The following is a 26,773-nucleotide window of genomic DNA, read 5'->3' as shown; positions in this document are numbered from 1 at the left end:
TCAGGATGCTAATTTGTGTGTCTAATTATACCAGAATGCTTCATAAAGTATCCTTATCATTAGTGTTTCAACTAAAATTAGGGAAGAGTACAAATGAAGCATCCTAAAAAAAGCAAAAAAAAAAGCAAAAGCTTAAGATAATTTGCCATCAACTTAGGGATCCTTTCTTTTACATCTAAATTATGATTATTTTTAAAATTTTCCAAATACTAATAATTGCGCTTCAATTTTTATGGCCCTAAATAATAAGTTTTTTTTAGTGCCCTCTTCATTATATGAATTCAATTGTATATAGTAAAATTATTGATTACTTCATCATGTTTTGTCCACTATTATAACATCTTTTTTCTACTCTGAAAATCATTATCTAGCTTATCTTATTAAATATACCAACTACTATATAATACTATCATATACTTGGAACTTTTTACCGATTATCTAAGCTTTTCTTTTAGAACAAACAAGTAGGTATATCTCATCTAGAAATATTTGTTGTCGAAGCATTTTTAACCTTTACTAATTGTATAAATAATTGTGAACGTGGGTTGTTTAAAATTAATACCCAATTGATTTGGCTTAGTGAAACCCGTCTTATGCCTAACTACATTAAGTTATTAATACCCAATTTGGCATTTTAAAAATATGATAGGATTCTCAAAAAAACAAAAATCGAGTAACTAAGCCTCAACATAACGACGCATATAATTATTCGAGTATAATCAAATTCTACATAAAAAGAAATGTATAAAATAAAATGTATTGTTTTCTTCTTCTCGAGCTTTGCTCCTTTTTGTTTTGACTTTATTTAAAAATCTCCTCTTTTCAACAAAATCGTGCCGTAAACGGCTAGCGATTCAGTAATCCCTGCCGTGCCTACTTTTATACTAAAATGCGTGAAAAGCTCGGAGTATTTATAATTAAACTCTGTTATTTCTATATCTTAATTATATGATTAAATGAAACAATTAGTTCATGTAAAATAAAAAGATCAACATGCCATGCAACTAAAGTAATAACTCTTCGATTTTAAAAAACAAACATTTATGTATAGTTATGATTAGGAGTACGAACGATTTAAAATAACTAGTGAGCTATTTATGGTAAAAAAAAAAAATTGTATTTAATTTAATCAACACAAAATTGAATTTAGTCGGAACACTTCAGATATAAGAGAGAATTTTGGAAGAGATGGATTATGATACGTTTTCTTTGTTAGGGCCTAGGGATCTTTCATTTACTTCCTTTCCTCTTTTGATTTATTTCAATAGATATGGAATCTACTTCAAAGTTCAAATCATTCTAATATAAATTGATCAGCATTTTATATAATTATAAACAGGGTTGCTCAAGTAATAAATAAAATTTGTTCAAACCCTGACTCTTGTACATTTGAAAAGTCTAAAGTTTTTAGTAATTATAAAAGGATCAATATTTAGTGATGCATGGTTACTGAGTTGGTAATTGAATACCTCTAAGAATGTGAATCCCTCCACTCTCACTTCTCTCCCTCACACACACACAAAAACACACAATGAAAGGCAAGTGCACAAGCTCATCATCCCACACCATCACCACTCAAGCAATCATAAAGACTGTAGCTTTCCTCTCCCTCCTCTGCTTCTCTCTCTTCTTCCTCTCCAAACATTTCTCATCATACACACAACATCAACATGAGCACCTTTACTTCTTCAACTCCACCTCCACAAACACCTCTCTGCCTCCGGCCCCCTCCCCATCCCGGCCGCAGAGGCCGCTGGTTGAGAGCACAGGGATCATAAATGAGTTGGGAATCATGACCTCTAATTTCATGATTGGGGAATTTGATGAGGGGTTATTAGTGGAGAATGCCAAGGTTGGTGATATTAGTGAGAAGGTTAAGGGAGAGAATGATGAGGGAGAGGTGAGTAAACTTAGAGTTTGTGACATGAATATGAGTGATTATGTTCCTTTTTTGGAGAATGTGGGAGCTGTTTCTAAAGGATTTGACTGTTTGGTGCCAAGGCCTAAAGGGTACAAGCTTCCAATGCCATGGCCAAGGAGCATGGATGAGGTACAACTTTCTTGACTTTTTTCAGTTTACTTTTATGGCGTTTTATTGTTTTGATCTATTGGATAGCTACTGATCTTAGCAAGGATTGGAGGGCAGTAGCCAAAATTGTTGATAATATTCACTAACATGTTTGAGATTTTTTTAGTATAAAAATTGATTTCAAATGTGAAGAATGATTGGAATCTAGAGATGAAGATTGATTGGTTTTATGGAAAGTTCTAATCAAATTATGATTTTGATCAGAGTTCTTGATTATGTACAGTAAAATATTTGAGATTTTTTAGTATGCAATTTTCAACAAATTGATTTCAATTGTGTGGAATGATTTAGAATCTAGAGATGAAGAGTGATACATTGGTTTATGACAAGTTCTGATCAAAGTATACTAATTGAAGATATTGAAATGACATGCAGGTGTGGTTTGAAAATATACATTATAAGGCCAAAGATAATGAAGGGGTGTCGAAAAAAGATGATAAACTTGTGTTTTCTTCAGAAGTTGGGTCTAAATCAGATCAAAACTTGGAACAGGTGGAGGGTTTAATTCATCATATTTTGGATTTACAACTTTGTTTTTGTTTTTACTTGGGCTTGATTTTATGGAATGAATGAACTTAGATGGTTCCTGAGATTGCATTTGGCCAAAGGACACGAGTTGTTCTAGACGTTATTGGTTCGGGCATTGCAGATTTTGGTGCTTACTTGATGGGGAGGAATGTGACAACTCTTTCAGTAGCTGGGAAAGATCAGGCGAAGCGTGTTCAACTTGCCCTCGAGAGGGGTGTACCGGCTATGATGGCTGCCTTTGGAACCAGTCGTTTTCCTTTCCCAAGCCAAGCATTCGACTTGATCCGTTGCTCTAGATGTGGAATCAACTGGACTCTTAATGGTATGGCTCTTTCATGAAGCTTAGTTTGAGAAAGAAAATTGGATAAAAGCTAGAATCTTGATGTCGTTTGAGGAAGAGAATTGGTCTAATCCAAAACTGGAAAGAGATCAATCCAAGAAAACAGAGTTTTAGTTATGTTCAACATCATCAATCTGCTAAATTCTCTGTTTTTAGAGTCTTGATCCATTGATTCAAAATCTGAGATAAATTTTCTTGTTTTGAAGATGGGATTTTGCTTATTGAGGCAAACCGGTTTCTTAGAGGTGGAGGATACTTCGTTTGGGAGGCAGACGCGGTTTATAAGTACGAAGGAGAGCTGGGAGAGCAATGGAGAGGTTAGCTCTATTTTACTTCATTATGGATCCATTCACAGACCTTTTACCTTATCTCTTTCGACAGAAATGGAGGATCTTTCTAGAAACCTTTGCTGGGAACTAGTATCTAAGGAGGGCTACATTGCTGTTTGGCAGAAGCCTCTAAACAACAGCTGCTATCTTGTCCGTGATCCAGACATACGACCTCCGCTTTGTGACCAAGATGACAATCCAGATGATTTATGGTATTTACTATTTGCTCAGCCCTGTCACACATCTTTGTAATGAAGAAAGACTAGAAAGATTTGGTTTTTTTTGCAGGCGTGTGAAGGCGAAGAAATGCATAGCGCGTATACCTGAGGATGGCAACGGGGCTAATCTTACTGACTGGCCTGCGCGCCTCCATAGTGTACCGGATAGGCTCTTGAGCATAAAAACAGATTCTGATGTGTCTAGGAGGCAGCTGTATAGGGCAGATTCCATATATTGCAATGCTATTGTGCATGGATATGTTTCAGTTTTCAAGATAAACGAGGCGAAGATACGCAATGTGATGGACATGAGAGCTGGATATGGAGGGTAAAGATAAATCAACCATCTTAACCCTTTTTCATATGTTCTGTTTGGTTTGACGCATTTCTTTGGTTTGAAAAATGTGAAGGTTTGCAGCAGCTTTGCTCGAGTCCCGGGCTAATAGTTGGGTTATGAATGTTGTTCCATCGAGTGGTCCAAACACACTGCCTGTGATATACGACCGGGGCCTTATAGGAGTGATGCACGATTGGTACGCACAAGTGAACGTTACTATCTCATCTCGTATTTCATTGTATGTGACATTTGCATATGTTACGTGTGGTTAGGTGTGAGCCGTTCGACACTTACCCTCGAACATATGATCTGCTCAATGCTGCAGGGCTTTTCTCTGTTGAACAGAAAAGGTACACTTGATTTCTTTATGTGCAAGTGTATGTAAGTATACTTAACTAACTATACCAAGAATTATGATGCTATCATTGTATGTGCAGGTGTAATGTGAGAAATATTATGTTGGAGATGGATCGAATCCTGAGGCCAGATGGCCGTGCTTACATACGCGACACGACTGCTGTGATCTATGAGCTTCGAGAGATTGCAGAGACGATGGGATGGATTGCTCACATGTTCGACACAGAAGAGGGTCCTTATTCGGATTGGAAGCTCTTGATCTGCACGAAACAAATGTAAGACGCTCGTATACATGGTTCGTGAAGCTACATGCTATGAATATGAGTTAGTCTTGGAGGAGTGGAATAGTGGCAGATGAGAGAATCACACAAATGGTTTTGTTTTGTATTTTATTTTTTAAGATCATCGCATATATACTTGGATTTCTTGAGATGCTTCAATGTTGTTGTACCTACTATCACTCAAGTGTTAAGATAGTATTCCATTAAATCATACCATGTATTTTTAGTTATTTTTCACCCATCAGTCCTCTTGCTACTTTATTACACTATTTTAAAAACAAATTACTAGTTTTAGCATTCTAGTACTAAAAATACATCGACTTTATCATAATTATATAAAAATACCAAACATTTCAACTTAAAAATGACTTCGAAAATTTCCATATTTTTCGCAATTATCCATTTCCATATACTAATAATGCTATAATAAAGAGACAAAATTAAATATTTAACTTTTACTTTTATTAATCCTAATCCGGGTCATATTCTAATGCTTATAGCACCCTAATCTAAAATTAAGACCAAATCTCCACCCTTAGATTTTAAAATGAGTGGATGAGAATAAACCTTACGAATCTCAATAAATAGTAGACAAAATATCAACAAAAGGGTAATATCGTCATTATGTTATCATATGACAATTTTCATGAATGTTTTTTTATATCAACATAGTGTATTATAAATATCAACAATATGACATAAGAATATCAACACTAGTACAAGAAAATATCAAGACATATTTATTGAGATTTTTACATGGTTTTATTGAGATTTTGTTGATGTATTTGTTGATAAAAATCTGGTTATCAACATTTACGAAAACTAAAATAAAAAATATCAAATTTCATCATCCGAACGTCGCCGGAACATATGCAATTGATATCTCGTTGGAATCCTTATAAAATTATCTTTAATTTGATATATTTTTTGCGAAAAAATAATTTAAATCGAGAGAGTTACGTAAATTTAAAGTTTTAAGATGATTTTAATGAGAGATAATTGACATTAATACCCTCTAATTTTATTTATTAATTTTCTTAATTAAAAATATAATCCATGTGACATTATTTCAACCACTAGATCTTATAATTTAATGACTAAGATTTAGTAGATTGCTAATTAACTAGCAATTGATCACTCCCCTAATCCGAAATAGATAATCACGTGATAATTAGTTATAGTCACCTTACTCCAACTAAAATAATCTCACAACTTAATCATAAATGGATTATCTCATGATAATTAGTCATGACAATCTATCGGTCCCTTAGAGTGAGATTAGATGGATGAAGTAAAAAAATTAGGAGTAATAAAATGCTTGTGACTTTTGAAGTGTTCCCACTTCCCATTATTGTCCAACGTCAATAAGACAATAATAATGGAGTACTGCATAATATTGTGTGCGTATGAACATAACACCATGATAAGTCCAATTAAAAAGATGTACTTTCATGTTAATAGTTCCAGTGTTCTTACATAATATGTGTAAATAGTTACTATTATTTGTGTTGATTCGATCTATAATCTTACTCCAATATAGAGTCAAACTAAATTAAAGTATTAACATAAATAAGTGTGCATAACATAAATAACTTGCATATCAATTATCATCGCTTTTCGGCTACGTGACGTGAATCTCAAAACCCTTCTCCTCTCATCAAAATCTCATTCTGCCATTTTTCTGCATCAACAAAATCCATAAACACTCAAAAATGAAGTCCATGAACACAAGCTCATCATCACCCCACTCCACCAATCTCTCAACCTTCACAAAGATCGTATCTTTCTCACTCCTATCCTTCTCTCTCTTCGTTGTATTCAAATGCTTCTCTGCATACACCATTCCCACACCCCACAATCAACAGCTCTCTTTCTCCAACACCACTCCAGCTGCTGAAACCACCCCTTTAGCACCACCTCCTACTGTGGAGGAGGCGGAGAGGCCGGTGCTGGAGAGAACAGGGATCATAAATGAGCTGGGAATGATGACAGAGGATTTTGTAGTTGGGGAATTCGATGAAGGGCTGATAGAGAGCATAGTGGCGGTGGCCAACACCAGTGATGAGAGGGGAGAGAGAAAAGTAGTTAGAGTTGACAAATTTAGTATTTGTGAGATGAATATGAGTGATTATGTTCCTGGTTTCGACGATGTGGATAGTGATTTCCAGCTGAATATGTCTGAGAAGGGGAAAGGATTGGGTTGTTTGGTGCCAAGGCCTAAAGGGTACAAGCTTCACATTCCATGGCCGAAAAGCAGGGATGAGGTACAACTTTCTAGATTTTTTTTTTGTTCCAAATTTTTGGTTTCTTGGATTTGATCTCATTGTGATGGGGAAAGAAGTGTTTTGAGTTGTATGTAGATTAGATTAGGCTCTTAATGGCATAAATTAATAGGCAGAAATTTCTAGTGAGTAGGATCACAACATAGAACGAATTCTTAAAGTAACCATAAGTAGTACAGAATTTGTGAGATTCTTGTTCAATAACTAGTTTGTAGCAGTAGCTAGTGAGCAATGAGGTGGAAGGCAGATTTTGATCCTAATTTGGAGGGTTGATGTTCTTCAAAATGAAGATAACTGCATATATATGATAACGTTAGTGCAGGTCTGGTTCGACAACATACCTCATACGCTTGTGGATAGGGAGAACAAAGATGCAGTGTTGAGAAAAGATGACAAGCTTGTATTTCCAGGAGATGGGCCTCAATTTATCCGTGGCACGAATAAATACTTGGATCAGATATCCAAGGTTTTCTTCTGTCTTCATTCCCCTTTAGGTTTAAGTTCTGTTTGCTTTAGATTGATCTCTGAAGCATGTGATACAGATGGTTCCCGAGATTGCATTTGGCCATCATACACGAGTTGCTTTGGATATCAGCTCTGGACTTGCGAGTTTTGGGGCCTACCTACTGGAATGGAACGTAACAACTCTGTCAATAGCTCCAAGAGATGTTCATCATAACCAGATCGAACTTGCATTAGAGAGAGGCGTACCTGCCATGATAGCTGCATTTGGAAGGCGCCGGTTGCCTTACCCAAGCCAAGCATTCGACTTGGTTCATTGCTCTAGGTGTGGAGTTAATTGGACTGTTAATGGTATGCTTCAACAAAATCTTGGTGTGAGATTACAGCAAAAGAGTGAAACTGAATTAGGTGTTGTTTGTTCTGACTTCTGATCAGAATCTGATGTTTATTGTGTGATTAAGGTGGGATTTTGCTACTTGAGGCAAATCGCCTACTTAGAGGGGGAGGATACTTCGTGTGGGAAGCGGAGCCCATTTACAAGTCCGAGCACGAACTTGGGGGACAGTGGAGAGGTAGCCAATCTTGGCTATTCAATTCTCGACCACTTGTTTCATTTACTGTTATCCAATGTTAGAATGATAATCTTGTGTTTTCACAGCAATGGAGGATCTCACCAGAAACATTTGTTGGGAACTAGTCAATAAGGAAGAGTATATCGCCATTTGGCAGAAGCCTCTAAACAATAGTTGCTATCTCAATCGAGATCCTAATGCACAGCCGTCACTATGCAACACTGATGACGATCCAGAAGATATATGGTAGCATATTTTTCTAAGATACATCTCCTAGTTTGAGTTATGTAGGATTCAGGTAACGTGTTTAGGTTTCAGGGACACGGAGGTGAAGGCTTGCATCACGCGCTTGCCTGAAAATGGCTATGGAACTAATACTTCTGACTGGCCTGCCCGCCTCCACAGCCCACCAGACAGGCTATTCACCATACAAATGGATGCTGAGAAATCTAGGAAGGAACTCTACAAAGCAGATTCAAAATATACGAATGAAATCGTAAGTGGATATGTTGGTGCTTTCCACCTCAATCAGATGAACCTGCGGAATGTCATGGACATGAAAGCTGGATATGGAGGGTAATCCTCTCTCTCTGTCTCTCTTCATTTCAAGAACTAGGGTTCCGTTTCAACTATGATGAACGGCATTGTCCTGCAATATAGATATGCAGCAGCTTTGGTGGATTTCCAGTTCAGCAGCTGGGTCATGAATGTCGTCCCAGTTAGCAGTCCCAATACGCTGCCTTTGATATATGACCGTGGTTTAATAGGCGTAATGCATGACTGGTGTGAGCCATTCCCCACGTATCCAAGAACATACGATCTGTTGAATGCAGTAGGCCTCTTCTCTGTAGAACAGAGGAGGTAAGAAATTTTTCAGACTTAAATTCATATACAGCTCTCAGTAAAACATAATGATCACGTCTCTTCTCCCAGATGTAACATAACCAACATAATGCTGGAGATGGACCGGATCCTCAGACCAGGCGGGCGCGTTTACATACGCGATACCACTGTTGTGATTGAACAACTCGAAGAAATCGCAAAGGCAGTAGGATGGGTGCCCTTCATGTTCGACTCCGGAGAGGGGCCTCATTCAAGCTGGAAGCTTTTAGCTTGTGAGAAGCGGTTGTAAGATGAACACACAATTTTTTAGGCAAGGGAATATGCATAAAAGATAATGCCATTATCATTTATATCTAAATGTAAGTTTTGTCGCACACATAAATACACCCAACATGTTCAATGGAATGTTTCTTGCAATTGATCCCAAAGCAAAGTGCAATAGAGCACTCACAGCTACGAAGGGGCCTTGGATGTTGAATCTTTAGTGGCAGCAGTGTTGATCTGCTTGGAGAGATAGGCTTCGTAGATGTCAACGACAACACGGGGATCCTTGTCGACCAGCTCGGCATACTCGTCCCGCTTGGTGACCTTATCCATGTGGTCAAGGACGAGGGAGAGGGCGGAGTCTAGCAGGGTCTTGGCGCAGTGCTGGTGGGCGAAGGCGTAGTAAGGGAGGGAATTCTCCCAGTTGAGTCTGGACATGAGATATTTCTCGCAGTAGGTCATGAGGTGCTTCACTTGGTATTTCTCAGCCAAAATCAAGAGATCGCAGGCCATGTTCTCGTCAAGGCAAGCTTCTGCGGTGTAGAGATAGTTCACGAATGCCCGGAGCGCATCGTATGAGACGTCATTCATCTTGATTGTCCCGCTCAGCCTCTCCTCCATCTCGTTTTCCAGCATTGCCCTAAATACCGGCGATCGACTTGCCTGTGTAGCAATCCACATACTAGGAATAAGCAGCTACCAAACAATTGAACAATGAATTGCTGTAGCATCACGGATTGATCGATAAAAATGCTAAAAACTACACTTGTTTGGTTTAATTAGATCGAGATAATCTGTACACTACACAGTCTATACTGGATTGAAAAAATTACCTAATGTAGAAATGATTAAGCACGAGAACGATCGAACAATTAATTGATGTAGCATCACGGTTTGATCGAGATAATGGATATTATAGCGGATTTAAAAATTTGAGCTGATATAGAATTATAACTGTAGGAGAGACTGGGAAGCAGAGGTGTAATGTACCAAAACAGCGCGATGGGCGGGGATGGAGGGGGAGTTGCAGAGCATATCAGGGGAATCCGGCGAGCCACAGGCGACCAAAACGACGTCGGAGAAGCAGGGGGTGTTGGCCCTAGCTGCGGAGTTGGAGGTGGAACAGAGGAGACGGAGGAAATTGACCTTGGACTTGAGTTCCTCGATCTCTCGCTTGTGTTCCTCCTCCGTCTCGCCGGCCTCCTCGTAGCACTCACGGCACGTGCCGGCGCTGCGATCGCCGTAGTCCTCCTTACACGACAGGCACTTCATCATCCTCAACCGCCGCCGCGCCGCCGCCGAGGAAGACGCTTCGTCGCCGTCTTCTTCTTCGTCCTCTTCCTCTTCCTCTTCGAAATCCGCGTCGGAATCGGAGGAGAACCGCCGCCTCCGCTGGTGGCTCCGCCTCATTGTGTGCGTGTTCTTTTTTTTCTTTTTCCAATTAAGTAGTTAGTGGTTATTGTGGGCCTTTTATATGCGGATTTAATTATTAGCGACTCTAAAAGTCGCTTTCTAGTTGCGCAAGATTTATATTGTGAAATTAAACTTCAGTAGTTCCTTATACACTCTCCTCCTCTAAAAATAATGTTTAGAATCAGGACTTTTAATTCAAAATTGATAAATTATGATAAAAAACTAATTGGAGTAATATTATTGGATAATGTGACTCATGATTAATAGTCTAACTTATAGTAAAAAAAATATTCTTAAATAGAAGTGGATTAATTTTGATGATCATAACACGAGCAAAATTGGACTATTTTTCGGATAAAAAAGAGTAATATGCATCTGGTCAAATTCGCACGTCTCTGGACGGATTACCTCCCGGCTGCTTCCTCGTCTCATTTGTCCGCTTTCGTCGTCTCTTGTTCTACTTCTGGTTGTTGAGGTGGCAGCAGCAATGTTTAATCCTGTGATGCTTCTGTTCTTCTCTCTCTATCTCTCGAAGTTGTGTCATCATTTTGTGTCTGAGGATAAGGATAATTGTTTTTGTGTGTTATAAGAATATCACAAGCAACTTCAAAAATAACAAACAGCTTGAACTAATTTCAAATTTCATTTCACAAATTGTTCTTACAAAATCCTATACCTAAACCATTAAACTGTGACTACAAACGGTAAAAAAATCTACAAGTATAGATTACATATCATGAACATAGCCTGCACCTCTACAACTATGTTGTTCGTCTCCCGGCTGCCAATGGCTGGAGATGAATATATATAAGTACGACACGCTATATCGATTCGACACCATGATCATCACATAGTTAGTTCACTATCGCTGACTTCTAAGCTAATATAATCTGGGAATTGTCCTTCATGCACAACTATGTCATCCTTACCTTTTGCGGAGAGCTTCTCTACTGGTGCTGCTACTGCTGCTGATGCTGAGCTCCAGTCATCAACTCCTACTAGTCCCCCATCAAAGTAGCGGCCTCTTACAACCTTTTGCTCGATAGTTGGTTTCATTTCTGTCTTCTTTTTTGGATGGTGTAGCCTGCACGTCGATGCTTGAGGACACACTCCAGTTGCTTCAAAAGCAGGGAAGACGTAGGTGTGTTTCTTCTGGCACTGCAAGTTCAGAAACACGATCACTAGCGCGTGCTGCGTCTTAAAATATCGCGTGCCATGAATGTAATATGGTGGTGGCTTTTGCTGTCTTCAAGATCCAGCTCTCTAGCTTTGAGGATGGACTTTTTAACAGGGAAAACGCAGCAAGAAGACAAAAGGGATAGAAGAGAAGTTATATTTGAAAGTTGAAACTAATGCAATAAGCAAAGGTTGTCATTCTCGTGTTTTCTGAAACGAACACCTCTTGTAGAATAGCAAAACACAAAAGAAATCGTTATCATTCAAACTTGAGTACATAGAAGCGAAGACAAGCAATACCTCATTGCCATCAGCACAGTAGCCTGTGAGAAAATTTTCACAAACACTTGAATCAGGATTGACATGTACATGTCTATAAGGACAATCGTCATTGGAGCACGAACCTGCAAAAACAAGAATGAGATACTAGATTGTTGATCTTAGACCAAGACCAACAACAACCAAAATATGCACCACTCAGTACCTTTCAGAAAATATGAACAATCTTGCATCCTCTCAGGGATAACCTACACCAAAAATAATGTCATTGCATAAATACACAGAGAATACCATACACTGAGAAGTGAGAACAATAAGACAAAAATCACTTCTTACCTTGTGCGTCAATTTGCAGGTGCTATTGGTGCATGAACCAGTCAGGAATTTCGTGCAAACTACTATTTTAGAGGGATCATGGATGTACGGACACTTCCCATCATCCTTGTTGCATTTTCCAAATCTAGTGAAGAACTGGCAATATTTTACTCTTTCTAGCCAATCGCAATCGGGCAGTTCTTAAACTCCAGCGAACTTTCTCGCTTGCAAGGACACGGACACGTTTCTTTGGATCTCTAACCAGCTGGTTACCATTTCCAATTCGAACATATCTAAACAAAATTCAAGATATCAAAAGTGCTCAAAGCCTGTTTGTGTACTGTATCTCCATTGCTAGTAAAAATTAAAAAAATGTAAACTTATAAAGGACTTCTTCAATTTAAAAGCACAAGATTCCTGAAGCAGAGTCATGCAAGAGAACTTACTCTTCATTGCCGATCAATAATCTCCTGGGGATATAAGATCTCTTAACATTCTTTTTTGACTGAGAAGTTACTGATGATGATGATTCATTATCTGCAAGTTATGCAAGAAGAGCCGAGAGCTGTTGATTAGATTTCTACAAAGTAATGGCTATAGTGATGATCTTATCACTGTGAAACACAAGAAAAACCGGATTAGTTCTCATATTCAATGGTAAAAGAACTAAAAACCAATGATATATGACTCTACAGAGGCAGTTGATCAGAGTAGTTGCTCCAAAGTTACAGTAAATCATACATAGCATTCAAATAATGAAAATGCTCATGAAACATAGAAGAACAAGGACCCAATCGTAAAAAATTGAATACATATAAACGATTTCATGAAATAACTGCAAATATATTTGCAAAAATGGAAAGAGTAGGCTGCTTAATCTACACGATCTAGAAGAATATATGACAAATTGGCCAACACAAATAACAGAGAAGCTAATGAAAAGGCATATAAAGCCACCTGTGATCCTTTGAAGAGTCCTTGTTGGATCCATTTTGTATCAATCTGAACCAATACGAAATATTCGTTCACCTGTTTACGTGATCCAAAAATGCACATGAAGTGTTATATACACTTGGGGAATATTAATAAGTAATTTTTTTTTTAAATGCCACACCAGGATTGCAGAGCGGCATACCTGGATGCATCTTTACACTAGGAACCCACTTACGAGAAACATGATTTCTACTCTTTGAAGCAATGTGAACAGTACCATTTTCTTCCTTTTTCCTCTTCTCAGCAGCAACAACAGCTTTTGTAGCTTCCTGTTAATAAAGCAAATATAGCATACTTACGTACATGATTTAAGTTGAATATCGATGAGTACTTGTGCTCAACAAACCTCCTCGGCTTTCCTCGAGTTCATTTCAATTGATTTCGACCACTTTAAACTAGAGCCACCAACACTTAACACTTTCGACATCCTAAGAGAATATCCATGTGTTGATCTAGTGTAAATTGCACCTCCCTTTCTTGACACCAGCAGTTTTTGGCTACACAACTCGGATGAAGAAAGATATACAGATGCATATTAGTTTAGTTCCGACCAGCTCAGAAAGAAGAAAAGGTATTGCAGTTCCAACAATAAAAAAGAGGAGATGCAGAAGATAATCACATACCTGATGTTGGAATGGGACGGTTTCATACCCAATATAAGACTTCTCCAATAAGCAGCTCCTTTAGGGGAAAATAATCGCGGCCAGACTTTTCGAGTTCCCAAAGAATTATTTTGCTTTTCTGAAGCCTGTTTATCATGTAATTTCCACACAAATACCAACTTTGAAGATCTGCAGTTCTTGGCAAAACCAGATTGCCTTCTGGTATAAATTTTAGGAATAATTGAGCGAGACACCAGTCTAGACGCGGTAGGGTTTTCATTCGCTCTTTTGACATCATTTTCTGGTGATGCTCTGAAAAGTTGGTTTTCCCTATTTTTGTAGTAACCCTCAGATAATCGTGATTGGCTATTATCCGCCCCTAATATAGATATATCATCAGAATTAGAAGTCGCAACCAATTGATAAGATCTTCTCTTGACATAGATAACCTTCTTCCCAGAGTTCCCCTCTGCAGCTGTACTTTGGCAATCTGAGTTGATGACTGAATCAGTTCGACATTCAGGGGCTGGAGATGACTATATCCTCTCCTCCATGACATCTAAACTTTTGGGAGGACAATCATTGCTGTGAGGATTACTCTCGGGAATAGGCTCTTCCGAGTTGCAAGGAGAGCAACTTAATAAGTTTCTATTACAATTTTGGGTCAGTGCTTTTGTAGTTTCAGAAGTGTTTACCTGCCCTGCTCTCTTCAGAGTTAACGCATCTGCATCACCAATCTTGTACTGAGATGCCAGGTCATTCTTTTTAGTGTTGGGGCAAGGACTTAGCCGATAAACTGAGGAACTCGAACCAGGAAATCCAAGTGAAGCGTCATTTGATGGGACATGTTTCCTCACTAGACTATTACCTTTCCGTATATATGAACTCTCCAAAGGTCTGGCCTCTTTTGTTGCATTAGGTTCCGTAACTGCGGCAGTAGGGTCAACAGTTCGACACCACGTCCTTGATTTTGTAGTATGAAAAGAATGCAATTTCCTTGTATTACTAAAATTTAAAGGATGATTCATAGGCAAAACTTTAGTAACAGCTGAAGGAGCCTGGTCCTTACGCCAAGTTAGTTTACCATGTACTGGATAAAGTTTTTTGACCACTTGACTGGTATCCTTATGTAGAGATTGTGGAATGCCAGGATTAGATTGTGATTTGTTTACAGCTGCCTCTAAACATTTCCCAAGAGAACTGGTTTTTGGATCAGCAAACACATGCTTTTTGTTGGAGATTTTCTCACTGTGACGAATCATTTCAGTATCTGATAGGCTGGCTGATGTCCTAGTGTTTCCCGAAATACATGAATCCAAGTAAACATGCAGCCCTTCAGGAGAAGACATGCAAGATTGCATGTCAAAGCTAGATGCTAACGATTCATCTCCAGAATCAGAAACACTGGGACCATTTCTATCAAAACATGATATGCCACTAGCAATTAAACCCAGATCATCACTCCCTAGTAAACTGTCTCCCTCTACCAGATTCTCATCATGATTTGCAAAATTTAAGTCATTAATACTAACACCACCTCGCACATCAGTGGTCCGGCACTGTGTGATGGTTATGGATGCTGATGAAGTATCCCCACTTTGCTCAGCTAGCAAATTAGATGGCCTGGTGGGATGCTGCTCAAGAATTGGCATCTTACTGAACCCATCTGTAATTGTATCATCCTCAGAAATATAGGAGAGACTTGATCTTGGGCTGGAAAGTTTCTGCTTTTTACGGTGGCCCAGGAATGAGCCATTTGCATTAAATTGAACCTCTAAGTCTGAAATTTCAGCTGCAGAGGGGCCTTCTTGTAAACCTTTAACTTTCTTTGATATGCATAGAACATCCTTGCATCCATCTTTCTCAACAAGAAAGTGACCATCCATAGCAGTAACAATACCCTCTGGCAAACACCTTGTAATTCCATCATCAATGATTCTAACTGTTTCGACATTCACATTGGTCTTTGTACCAGAAAGACCCACCTGAGAGCCTTTACGTTTCCTCTTACTAATAACCTTGGATGAGTGGCCAACAGATACACAAGTTTCTTTGTCACTTATCACCTTGGGGGATAAATTATCAATAGATAATCCAGCTTCTCCGCCACTTATCATCTTGGGATATCCTTCAACAGAGTAAATGTTATGTGATTGATCAGTTCCCACATTATCAGAATAGGATGCTTCAAACTCAGGTGAAGTCTCCTCAGAAGCAACATTTGGACATTTTGTAACAGCAGCACCTTCTAAACTTCTGAAATGATTTGCATCTAACATCACTTGGGCTGTATCAGCATGGCTTAGGAGAATGTCCTCTGAGTTAGCATCTTTAAATTCTAAACCAGAGATGACAGCATCCTTTTCCATTTGCATTGTCTCGCCTAGATTAGGATGTTCACTAACTTCATCTTCCGTATCACTACCAACTTTAATATATAGGTTAACGGGCTTGATTGCATCCCTATCTGCATCACATACAGAAGCTTTATCATGTACATATTTGTTGGAAATGTTCACATCCTTATTGAAACTCAAACTGTCTCCACAACCAGCATTTTCTTGAGATAAAAAGTTCTCATGTTCCTGCTGTGCAACCCCATCAGCTCTCAACTGGTGCACATGGTCAGCATTCTCAGTAGTAGTTAGCAATCCCTCCACATGGCCAGAACACCGAGTAATAACACTACGGATCACATATGACGATGTAGATCTTGTGCTCAAAGTGTTCCCATTCCTCTTCAGTGCAGGTTTTGTGTTCAAATTGCTCATTTTTCCTTTTCCTCTTCCTCTTAGGAACCAAGGGTTTACAAGCATCAACTTTGATCGCATGATAATCTCTTTCCATTCGTGAATAAGCTCCAAGCAAAGGCTGATTTGTTCCTCCTTTATCAATATGCTCTGGTGAAGTTTCCTGAGATACAAATTAGTAATCTGAAACAATATCCTGGTTGGCTGTAGAATCTCTTGATTCAGTAGCTGGATGAGATGGCACCTCAATAGCCTTTGCCAACAGAGCATTTGACTTAAATGAAATCGCAAGCTCCATAGGACTCTGCTCCCTCTCTCTCTTAACTTCCATTCTCATCCCTGTCTTCGCAGACCCTTTTCCCTCGACCTTGAAACTACATATACCAGACTCATTTGCAAAGTGCTGAGATTTTAAAACTCCATCGTGCCTGCTATGCATTTTTCCTAATTGACTCCTATAATGTATCCTTTTTCTGCAATCTCTTCTTCTTATCAGGCCAAATTAACCCCCCATTACTAACCCCAGTCCCTAACCTACCACTAAATCTACCCAAACTGGAAATATTATCAGCAAATTCTGGTTGCCTGCTTCCCAATCGAGACAAAACTCCACCAAAACTCAGATCATCCTCAGCATATTCTGGTGGCTTGTTTCCAAGTCGAGACAAAACCCGACCAAACCTTAGATCATTCTCAGAAAGTTCTGGCTGCCTGTTTCCCAGTCGAGACAAAACTCCAGAGGACCTACTAGAGTCCCGTCTCTCATCATCAAAACTAGGATTCCTGTACAAATCACAACTCCGGCCGTTCGTAACCATTCGACTATCCCATCTCCTCTCATCATAATCACACTCCCTGTACAAGTCACGATTCCGATCACTCCTACCACTATCCCAACTCCTCTCATAATAGTCCCCCCTTCTGTCCAAGTCAGAACCCCAATCACTAAGACCACTATCACATATATGAAGGTGCTGGCAGCGGAAGTGTGCGAGAATAAATCAATCACATAATAATCAGATCTATTTAGCAGATTATTTAGACAAAAGCTATTCGCGTAATTATCACATGTATCATGCTCATAACTTGAATCAATCATGCTTTAAGAATATTGAAACCTAAAACATGCTTTTCTAAGGGACCTAATTAATTCTCCAAAGAATTGAGCTTCTTCTCCACGTGATGCTTTGAGTACTAAACCACAAATCTTCTCTCTGGTTCCCGAACCGTATCCCAATATCAGTGTGGGCTGATCTTACTAGAATACTAGGACTTAAATAAAGAAGACGAGTAAGAAATCCTTTTTCGGAATAGGAGAGGAATTCGAAAATCTCCTCAGCTGGAGAAGGGATTTTCGAAAATTACAATGATGAGAAATTGTTGTTTTCTGTCTCCTTTATTCTCCTATTTATATTAAGTTCCTTTTGGGCCCAGACAGGGATCTATGGAAGGTTTTGGATATGGGCTCATCCAATTTACTTTTTACTAATTAAATTGAACCATTAACATCCATTAAATGTAAAACATAACAACATTATGACAAAAATAATCTGTTTTATTTATTGGAAAATAAAATAAGAGTTTTACAGTATTCAATCACTCGAAACGTGATTTCTAGTATACAAACTCTAACAATATCCTGCCAATTGCCATCATCCCTCTTTCTGTACAACTCAAAATTTTCAGGAATTACATCACGATATCATCTATCAGCCTCGGGAGCCTTTCTATGAACTCCCGTGGCACCCCAACGCAAATCTCGATTCCAATTTTCAGGCAATTCACGTATATCATCAACGCGACCTCGAGTACAATTTTCATTTTCGTAGACAGGATTTCTCCTGGGATAATTATGAACAATTCGCAAGGGTGTGTTTTCTCTCGGAGGTGGGGGCGGAAGAAGGGTTGGGTGGTAATAGGGTTTCAATAGGGTGGTAATATTCAATGAACGGGTATCTGATGGAGGCGGCGGTGGGGGGAGGTGGTGGGGATAGGGTTGGGGGGTGAAATCGGGATGGCGGAGGACGTTTACATACCTGAGGTGGTGGTGGTGATGGGGGCGGAAGCTAGGGGGCGGCGGGGGAAGATCCATTGCGCGGCGGCGATTGGTCGGATTTTGCGTGAGCTACAAATATGGGTATTCTTTTTTGGGATATTGGCATCTAATATCACGAAACTTTCAAAAAGTTGGATTTTTCCCATGAACTTTAAAATTGACAAATAATATCACGAACTTTATCACGTGTTTGTTTTTTCCCACGAATGAAAAAATTCCCACAAATAATACTATGATACCGATTTTTTTTTCGTAATTTCTCGACAACAATTTCGAAAGTTTCAAATTTTTCTATATTTGAAGATGGTTTTTCTTGAAGCACACCCTCAAAAATTGTTCTTCAATATATTAAAATAACATGAATTTTTTCATTCGTGGGAAAAAACAAACCCAAGGTAAAGTTCGTGATATTATTTGCCAATTTTAAAGTTCGTGGGAAAAAACTCAACTTTTTGAAAGTTTCGTGATATTAGATGCCAATATCCTTTTTTTTTTTTTGAATTATTCAAATTAGGCGGCGGAAAATTAAAATTATTAAACTTTTTTCTGTATCATGTAAATAATCCAATAATATCTTGTTTTTGGGATTTATCCATTATTTTAGTTTTCTATTTCGTCAGTTAGAGTATGAAAATTTGATTCAAATAAATATATCTAGGTATGTTATGGGAAATTATATCATTTCCTTTTAAAGATCTTGGCAAGAAATAATTCAATATCCTTATGTAAAAATAGATTTGCTTTAGGGATTGTAAAAATATACTACTACAGTGAGGAGTAAAAATGACTGTATACTCCTATTCAAACTTAAGGCATTGTTTGGTAGCTTGGTAGAATTTGTCATGTTATGGTAGGCTAAATAATAAAAGAGTAAAGGCCAAAATTTGTCCTGAATATATGTTTATTTTACGTTTTTGGTTCTAAACATTATTTTTTGGATTTTTTGGTCCTGAACATATGGAAATTTGATCATTTTGGTCATCCGACAACATTTCCGTTAAAAACTAACGGTCAACGGATTTAATCCTGACATTGTGATATTTTGTTGAAAGTCCCTCCATATTCAGGGCTTGAGAGGAAGAGGAAGGAAGAAGATGAAAGATGAGAGGAAGAAAGAAGATGAATTGAAGTTATTATTTAATTCTAATTTTAAAAGAATATTTATAAAAATAATTAGGAAATTAATTAGGGAGTAAAAAATCATAATTAAAAGTTTAATTTAGTCAAAATCGGTATTAAATCCGTTGACCGTTAGTTTTGAACGGAACTGTTGAGAAGGACCAAAATGATCAAATTTCCATATGTTCATGACCAAAAAATCCAAAAAATAATATTTATGACCAAAAACATTGGTCATATATTCATGACCAATTTTGGTTTTTACTCATAATAAAATAGATATTTTAACTCTATATTTGATGTATATTAGTACTAGTTTATATTTAAGTTTAGATTATAATCGTACAAAAATTCTCTTAATAAATCTAAATCAAAATAAGAAGATGAAAATTTGAGGCTAAACTAAATTAATTTAAATTAAATTAATTATCATGATTGAATTTTAAATATAAATTAATTAATTCACCTTATCTTCAGACTCAGTAAGCACATGGAGTACTAGTATCTGATTTGAAGAAGAGCGCCATGAATATGACAACATTATTATAATGTAATCACTATATAAGTACACTTTGATGGGAGGCTTCAACAGCCAAAATACATCATTTTATGCTGAATAAAGACCTAATTATTCTGAAAAACAACCAAACAAAAAAGAATGGCTTCACACTCTCACAGCTATACTAAGGGAAGGAGGAGGACAGACCTACAAATAAACCTCTCATCCAACCCCACATTCACCATCACTAACAAATGCCAACACACAACCACACAACACGGCTAGTCGAAGCTCGAAGAGCGACTCCACCTGCCCCGTAGATAATCTTCCAAGGAAACGCTATGCTCGATGCTGCTTAGGGAGAGCGAGTCATCCTCCTCCACGCCGAGCATTGCAAGGTTGAGATGGGATTGCAGGTTCGTCCGTGACATGATTTCATCCTCTATTGCATCCGGCCCTTCCACGGAGTTGCTAGCTTCTATGTGCACCGGCCCCTCAGAGGCGTTCACTTGCAGTCTAGCCCACTTCACGACCTCAGGATCGCCCCGGAGAAGCTTCAAAACCTGTCCACAAGAATGTTGAGTGGAAATCTCATCTTGGAGTGAGTCAAATAATGGATGTGATGAGAAAGGCTAGAAATGACTTACTTGGCTCATTTGAGGCCGAGCTCGTGGTGCACGTCTGATGCAAAGAGATGCAGCTAGAAGCATCCTCTCCACTTGATCATGATCATAGTTGCTTCCTAGGTTCGGATCAAGCAACGTAGTGAACTTGTCCGAGGTTAGAATAGGCTTCGCCTGTCAAATCAGCAAGAAGAATGCTATCAAAGATGAATAAGACTGTCCATCACATCCAAACAAGCACAAAGAACATACATACCCACATAACAAGGCTCTCTTGCCCTTTTTGACAGTTGCTGCTTATCGGTTTCCTCCCCGAGAGAAGCTCGAGAAGAACTACTCCATAGGCGTAGACGTCTACCTTCTCGTTTACCTTCCCATACATGAAATACTCAGGAGCCAAATATCTGAGCAGAACAACATGATGAGTCACACTGTTTCTCCAATCCAAGAATGCTGAGCAGAAAAAGAGTTACTAACCCGAAAGTGCCAGCAACGTCTGTGCACGTTATGTGAGTCAAATTCGGCGATGCCCATTTAGCAAGCCCAAAATCTGAAAGCTGAGAATGTGATCAAATAGAATTGGTGAGTGATGGATACATAAGTAGTAGTACATGAAATAAAATAAGTATGTAGCTGATATCAATTATCACCTGAGGCTCGAAATCATCGAATAGGAGTATGTTTGATGACTTAACATCCCTGTGGATCACAGGCTGCCCTTCTCTGCTGTGGAGATAATCTAAAGCCTCAGCAACGCCTATAGCGACCCTGTATCTCTCGTTCCACCCGAATGATAGTGGATCCTTTTTATCGCCTAGTTTTTCAAAAGTCGATTCTGTTAGGTAACAAAACCAAGATTCATACCCACATAAGACCAATTTTGGTATATGAAATATACCATGAAGATTTTCTTCAAGGCTTCCTCTTGATAGGAAATCATACACCAAGAGAAGCTGATTGTCCTCAAAACAGAATCCAAAGAGTGAGATGATGTTTTTGTGATGTATCGCGGTGATGATCTCGATTTCTAGGACAAACTCCTTCAAAGCATTCTCGGATGGCTTAAGGATCTTCACGGCAAGCTCCTTCCCGTCCGGAAGGCAACCTCGATAGACCTGACTACTGCCTCCTTTACCTATCATATTCCCTAGAATTTCACGGATACAACTACACAGTCAAGCGAAAAACGAACCATAACAACATATTCAAATCAAATTCAGCCAAAAAAAAGAAAAGAAAACCTTGTCTGAAGTTGGAGGTAGCTAATTCAAGCTCCTTGAACTTGAACAGTCTGCACGTGGCGGAGTACTTCTCGTGAAGGCCCTCCAGCTCCTCCGGCAAGGACCTTGAGCTCGATGGAACAGTTGCGGCCTCATTCCCAACAGGAACAATTGCACCAGTTTCTTCATCTAGTTGATGATTTGAGGAGTCATAGTCTTTCCTAGACAGATTCTCGATATACAAACAATATCTACTCGGTAGCCTCAACGCCCACTGAACCACGGAGATCTGCCTCACTTGCTGAATCTGTGAAGAACTCGTGTTACAAACCATGGCACGACGAAGAAGTGGCCAACCAGGCTTCACCTCAGACAATCCCCTCAACAAGAGTGAGACCGTGCCAGATGCAACGACATCGGCCTTCTTCACTGGAACAATCGCCATCGAAGAATCCCTCTCCTTCTTACCTTCATCCTTCGAAGGCTCCTCAGCTGGCCCCTTGCACGGCTCATGCCATGTCAGCGAATCTGGCGTGCAAATCGAGCATTTCTGCTCAACGGAATCTGGTTTACCGCAGACACCTTCTCCCCATGTGAGCATTGGCTTAATAGGATCGCCACCTTCATTGAGCACTTTGATGTTCTTGCTGAATGATCTTTGCAGAGCAGTAAGTAAACCATTTCTACGATTGTGTTCGAGCTCTGTACAAGTCAAGATCAAAGGCAACAGAATGAGCAAACCTGTCTGACAGAATTTTTTTAGCACACAATCATGAAAAAGAAAAAAAAACTACCTATGACACTAACACGAGACGCGAAACTGGATTCACGGTGAAACACAATCTTGCCATTGTTAACAGCCAGCACAGAGCATTCCTTTGAGAGTTTCTTGGCGCAGTATTTAGCTACAGATGCTGAAGAACGAGCCGTGTGAGCCGTTCCTACTATAACCTCGGATGCATAGTAAGATTTAGCTTCTCGAACAAGGATTTTTTGAATCGATGAGCCTCTGCATATCTTTAGTTTGAGATCAACCTACAGTATTAGCAACAGATTACCAACTTTTATCTCAAACAATGCAAAGGAAACTTATTCTTGAGGTAAGTCATAGTAATTGTCATAAATGAAACTGTAATAAATTCTTGAGGCTAGCAGCTTAGATCCACCGACAGTTTTTGAAAAAGAAACATCACTAAAATTAGTGAGTAATAATGAAGAACCACATTTCAAGAATCTACCAGAAAGTAAAATAAATGAGAAAAGGAAATAGTAAAACAGTAATATTAACAAACAGTTTACCTGCTTTAAATTACAGAATCCTTCGTAAACTTCAAGAATTGAATCAAAGGCTTTAACCAGGGAGAGAAGGGATGACTTTCCATCACGATCAACAATTTCTGCACAAACCCACTTCACAAAATCAATCAAATTTCACAAACTACAAAAAGGGATGCAAAAAAAGGGATCAAATTGTTTGAACTTCAATCCAAGACTGCATTTTTATACGCCCGTGATCTCCCAATTCACATATTGGTCAGTAAAAAATGATCCCACGAACAAAAACACACCGTTGTTCTTGAGGACATGAAGGGCGATGACGCGATCACCAGCGTGAGCGACCTTAACGAGGGCCCACGTGAGAAGCTCTCTGCTGTATGAGTCGAGCTTGACGCCAACAACCACCGTGCGGCCGCCGGAGCACTCTTCAACCACCATCTGAGTAGAGTCTGAAGATTAAGCTCTCAGCCTCATGGAGAGAGAGAGAGAGAAGGGAGTTATGTATATGTGGAAAGGTGGGTTCTTTTGGGTGGTTAAATGTTTGTAACTGAAATTAGGAGAAGTTTTTTGGTTTGTTTTTCAAGAATTGAGCAAATGTCGGATGTCAGGAAGTCGTCTGCTTCTATGGTTATGTACACTGCTCTGCTTTTCGGCCTTCAACTCTCTCTTGTTTTGCATTATTAAATACTCACTCATTCTATTGAAGTCAGTAGAAAGAATTTAGATTTAAATCTATTGATTTTTATTTTTTTTAAAGATGGTGATAAAAATTCCAATTCAACAGCCGATGCATTAATTAATTAAATAAAAATGAAATCCAAATGTGGCTACTAAATCTCATGGAGAGTTGAATTTTGATTAAATTTAATACCCCTATTTGGTTGAGCACGCCAACATAATTATTTATTTATTTTGTACCTAATTAACTTTGATCCAATTATTCAATATTTTATTCAAAAAAAGTCGCTCAATATTATACTACTGCTCCTACTTGCTCTGTCCATAAAAATTGCAACAATTACTCATTAGACATCCATGACCATAAATGACATTCAATTTTTTTAACAAAACTTTTACTCAAAATACAATTTTCCCACTAAATAAATACTCCACTTACTACAGTATTTTATTAAAATCGGTGTTATCAATAATATTGAATGAGAAAGAGTACTATTTAGCCCATCATAAAAAATCAAAGTTATCAATACCAAACTCTTTGGAGTGTATTAACTGATGTATAAGTATGGGGTGCATTTATGATTTGAAAATGTACAAAATTAAATTTCATGAATAAACGAATTAATAACCACTAAATTATGGAATATTATTTGAGAAAATGATTACATTACGCTAATGTAATTAATAAGGTTTAGTAGTATTCTTTTTTGTTTTTCTAAAATTACAACAAGAATCGTAATCTCCAATTTCTTAACTGGAAAAATAGAAATGATTTCATAAAAATGTGGACCATGGAAGATGACTGAGATTCACCGACCATCCCATACTCCTCACGTGATACACCAACCAAACGCACACGCGTGGCATGGCTCTCTTTACACGTCACCCATCTGGTCACATTTTTTTTTTTGATAGATTTTGCTTACTACCTCGTTCGTCTGTCCCACAAAATTTATTCTATTTAAAATCTTACCAAAAATAGATATTCTTTCGGTCCGTAAATAGGAGTCTCATTTTTCTATTTTGGTTCATCTATATATAGGAGTCCCGATTCATGATTACTATAAATGGTAACGAGACTTCACATTTCACTAACTTACTCCACTCATATATCATTTAAAATTTATATATACAAGTGGTACTCATATTCCATTAACTTTCTTCTACTCATTTTTCTTAACATTTTTTAAAACCCGTGCCGGATAGGAATGAGACTTCTATTCGCGGACGGAAGGAGTATTAAATTACACCCCTAATCTCCTCAATATGAGAGCCTTACCACTACACAATTCCATTTAATACAAAGTTAAACAATTTCTTAAAATCCGTATCGGATTAATCTGGGATAAACTTTGTAGGACGGATGGAGTATTTTTTCAGAGGTCAACCTGATGCTAATTCGATAGCATGTTATTGTTAAATTTTGGTTTGTTTCAATTTTTTTATAATTTAAAAAAGAGTAAACTACAAAAATGGTCTTTGAACAATGTGTTTATCTCGTCCATAGTCCCTGGACTTTTAAAATATCGCCAGACATCCCTAAACTAAGGGTTTATCTCGAAAATGGTCATTTTTCACTGTTTTAGGTCGAAAACATCCTTTTGGGGGGTTTGGGCAATTTGGTCTTTTTACACTTTTAACATTTTAAATCTGATACTACTATTTTAGGGTTTAGGGTCAGTTATGTACTAAATCTGATATTATTTCAAAATTATCATTCTTCTTCTTTTTTGTCATCCTTCACTTTGTTTCTTTATTTCAATATTAGATTTAATTTTATAAAATTAAATTTTAAATTTTAATTTTTAAATATCAATAAATTTTTTTAATTAAAATTATTAATTCATGGACACTATAAATATTGATAAAACTCTTAATTTTTATTATTAAATATAATATTCAGATGAATTGAAAAAATACAGAAAAATAATATTAATCATAATGGAAAAAATAAGAGCTATTCTATTAAGTCTTCGTTCGGTTGTTATAATTGCTTGTGATTGAATATTATGAGAGCATCCACAATAGGAAGGACTTTCCCACGGTAGGACTTCCCAAAAACACCTTCTGCCACGTCACTAGGACATCCCACTACACAATAGTGGACTAGCACTAGGACTAGCCGACGCCCTAGCCAATAAATAAATTAAAAAATACGATTAATTCATTTTAATTGTTGGTGTTTATCAAATATACAAAAAATGAAGTGCAATGAATTGTAAATATTGAGTATAAATAAAAAAATTTAAAAAATAAAAAAATGGGACGTCCTACCTCTTGTCCGTCGCCAGCCCACAATAGCGGACGAGACGGACAAGGAGACGGACGTCCGCCTTTTACGACGGACGACCTCTCGTCCTCTTGGGACGTCCTTCACCCGCTCGCCGCCCACAATAGTGGACTAGCACACGGACTAGCGACTAGTCAGCGCGCTAGTCCGTGTGCTAGTCCACTATTGTGGATGCTCTGAAGTTGATTAAAAATTGGATCCTACTAAAAATTTTATATAGGAGTATTTGTTGAAATTTTCTAGTAAATTTTGATTGTTTTCAAATTAATAAACGAAAATTATATTAGTCTTACATTAGATGCATATTTATTTCAGAATAAATCGTGTTATATGATTGATTTATGATTAAAGCTAATAAATATTGATTAAAACTAAGGCGTTATCATACCTTATTGATTAAATATTAGACACTATCAAATATTGATTATGACTATTAATTTTTGTTATTTAATAATTTTTATAATTTAAAAAATTATTGATATTTAAAAATTAAAATTTAAAATTTAATTTTGTAAAATTAAATCTAATTTTGAAATAATATCAAAATGTTAAAAGTATAAAAAGACCAAATTGTCCAAAC

The 26,773-nt window shown here is 37.8% G+C and overlaps 6 protein-coding genes across 6 annotated transcripts in view; 2 read left to right on the top strand and 4 right to left on the bottom strand.

The window, feature by feature from the left end:
- The first annotated feature begins 1,475 nt into the window (after positions 1-1,475).
- Positions 1,476-4,709, top strand: LOC125219890 (probable methyltransferase PMT10). Its single transcript, XM_048121983.1, has 9 exons — positions 1,476-2,050; positions 2,465-2,581; positions 2,669-2,939; positions 3,164-3,274; positions 3,339-3,498; positions 3,575-3,832; positions 3,915-4,037; positions 4,114-4,191; positions 4,279-4,709. The coding sequence occupies exons 1-9, from the start codon at positions 1,532-1,534 to the stop codon at positions 4,475-4,477; spliced, it is 1,836 nt and encodes a 611-aa protein (XP_047977940.1). The 5' UTR covers positions 1,476-1,531; the 3' UTR covers positions 4,478-4,709.
- Positions 4,710-5,956: 1,247 nt separating this feature from the next.
- On the top strand, positions 5,957-9,012 carry LOC125222542 (probable methyltransferase PMT10). The gene is made up of 8 exons (XM_048125213.1): positions 5,957-6,743; positions 7,084-7,227; positions 7,304-7,574; positions 7,685-7,795; positions 7,882-8,041; positions 8,114-8,371; positions 8,456-8,656; positions 8,729-9,012. The coding sequence occupies exons 1-8, from the start codon at positions 6,192-6,194 to the stop codon at positions 8,925-8,927; spliced, it is 1,896 nt and encodes a 631-aa protein (XP_047981170.1). The 5' UTR covers positions 5,957-6,191; the 3' UTR covers positions 8,928-9,012.
- LOC125222543 (BTB/POZ domain-containing protein At4g08455-like) lies at positions 8,960-10,334 on the bottom strand. The gene is made up of 2 exons (XM_048125214.1): positions 9,893-10,334; positions 8,960-9,565 (listed from the first exon to the last, which is right to left on the bottom strand). Exons 1-2 carry the CDS (start codon positions 10,310-10,312, stop codon positions 9,092-9,094), a joined length of 894 nt encoding a protein of 297 aa, XP_047981171.1. The 5' UTR covers positions 10,313-10,334; the 3' UTR covers positions 8,960-9,091.
- A 635-nt stretch (positions 10,335-10,969) lies between these two features.
- Positions 10,970-14,738, bottom strand: LOC125222278 (zinc finger CCCH domain-containing protein 7). The gene is given in 10 exon segments (XM_048124801.1): positions 10,970-11,473; positions 11,792-11,895; positions 11,976-12,018; positions 12,107-12,253; positions 12,255-12,378; positions 12,532-12,622; positions 13,043-13,114; positions 13,254-13,347; positions 13,425-13,575; positions 13,702-14,738. Coding segments are annotated over 10 exon segments (1,164 nt in total). The 5' UTR covers positions 13,728-14,738; the 3' UTR covers positions 10,970-11,161.
- Positions 14,739-20,131: 5,393 nt separating this feature from the next.
- LOC125222277 (protein kinase STUNTED-like) lies at positions 20,132-23,899 on the bottom strand. The gene is made up of 10 exons (XM_048124800.1): positions 23,516-23,899; positions 23,247-23,344; positions 22,742-22,982; positions 21,969-22,649; positions 21,626-21,874; positions 21,378-21,541; positions 21,205-21,284; positions 20,984-21,131; positions 20,752-20,901; positions 20,132-20,667 (listed from the first exon to the last, which is right to left on the bottom strand). Exons 1-10 carry the CDS (start codon positions 23,661-23,663, stop codon positions 20,386-20,388), a joined length of 2,241 nt encoding a protein of 746 aa, XP_047980757.1. The 5' UTR covers positions 23,664-23,899; the 3' UTR covers positions 20,132-20,385.
- Positions 23,900-24,212: 313 nt separating this feature from the next.
- The window catches only part of LOC125221349, a 4,009-nt gene continuing 1,448 nt past the window's right edge, over positions 24,213-26,773 (bottom strand). Inside the window, exon 3 of the mRNA XM_048123472.1 lies at positions 24,213-24,221. Within this exon, the coding sequence (XP_047979429.1) occupies positions 24,213-24,221 (9 nt within the window). The remainder of the gene's footprint in view (positions 24,222-26,773) is intronic.

Source organism: Salvia hispanica, chromosome 4 (genome assembly GCF_023119035.1).
Source record: "Salvia hispanica cultivar TCC Black 2014 chromosome 4, UniMelb_Shisp_WGS_1.0, whole genome shotgun sequence".
Lineage (NCBI taxonomy): Eukaryota > Viridiplantae > Streptophyta > Magnoliopsida > Lamiales > Lamiaceae > Salvia > Salvia hispanica.
Note: the sequence above shows the minus strand (reverse complement) of the source record. Positions and strands in the feature narration are given on the sequence as shown.

Bases quoted from the DNA above. Each gene is read 5' to 3' on its own strand.
- LOC125219890 (XM_048121983.1), top strand. From the start codon at position 1,532: ATGAAAGGCAAGTGCACAAGCTCATCATCCCACACCATCACCACTCAA. The intron at 2,940-3,163 runs GTATGGCTCTTT...CTTGTTTTGAAG, and splicing joins AATCAACTGGACTCTTAATG to ATGGGATTTTGCTTATTGAG. The intron at 3,499-3,574 runs GTATTTACTATT...TTTTTTTTGCAG, and splicing joins GACAATCCAGATGATTTATG to GCGTGTGAAGGCGAAGAAAT.
- LOC125222542 (XM_048125213.1), top strand. From the start codon at position 6,192: ATGAAGTCCATGAACACAAGCTCATCATCACCCCACTCCACCAATCTC. The intron at 7,228-7,303 runs GTTTTCTTCTGT...CATGTGATACAG, and splicing joins ACTTGGATCAGATATCCAAG to ATGGTTCCCGAGATTGCATT. The intron at 7,796-7,881 runs GTAGCCAATCTT...GTGTTTTCACAG, and splicing joins ACTTGGGGGACAGTGGAGAG to CAATGGAGGATCTCACCAGA.
- LOC125222543 (XM_048125214.1), bottom strand. From the start codon at position 10,312: ATGAGGCGGAGCCACCAGCGGAGGCGGCGGTTCTCCTCCGATTCCGAC. The intron at 9,566-9,892 runs GTACATTACACC...ATTGCTACACAG, and splicing joins CCGCCCATCGCGCTGTTTTG to GCAAGTCGATCGCCGGTATT.
- LOC125222277 (XM_048124800.1), bottom strand. From the start codon at position 23,663: ATGGTGGTTGAAGAGTGCTCCGGCGGCCGCACGGTGGTTGTTGGCGTC. The intron at 23,345-23,515 runs GTGTGTTTTTGT...GGGTTTGTGCAG, and splicing joins TCATGTCCTCAAGAACAACG to AAATTGTTGATCGTGATGGA. The intron at 20,668-20,751 runs GTAAGTCATTTC...TCTTGTGGACAG, and splicing joins CTCGGCCTCAAATGAGCCAA to GTTTTGAAGCTTCTCCGGGG.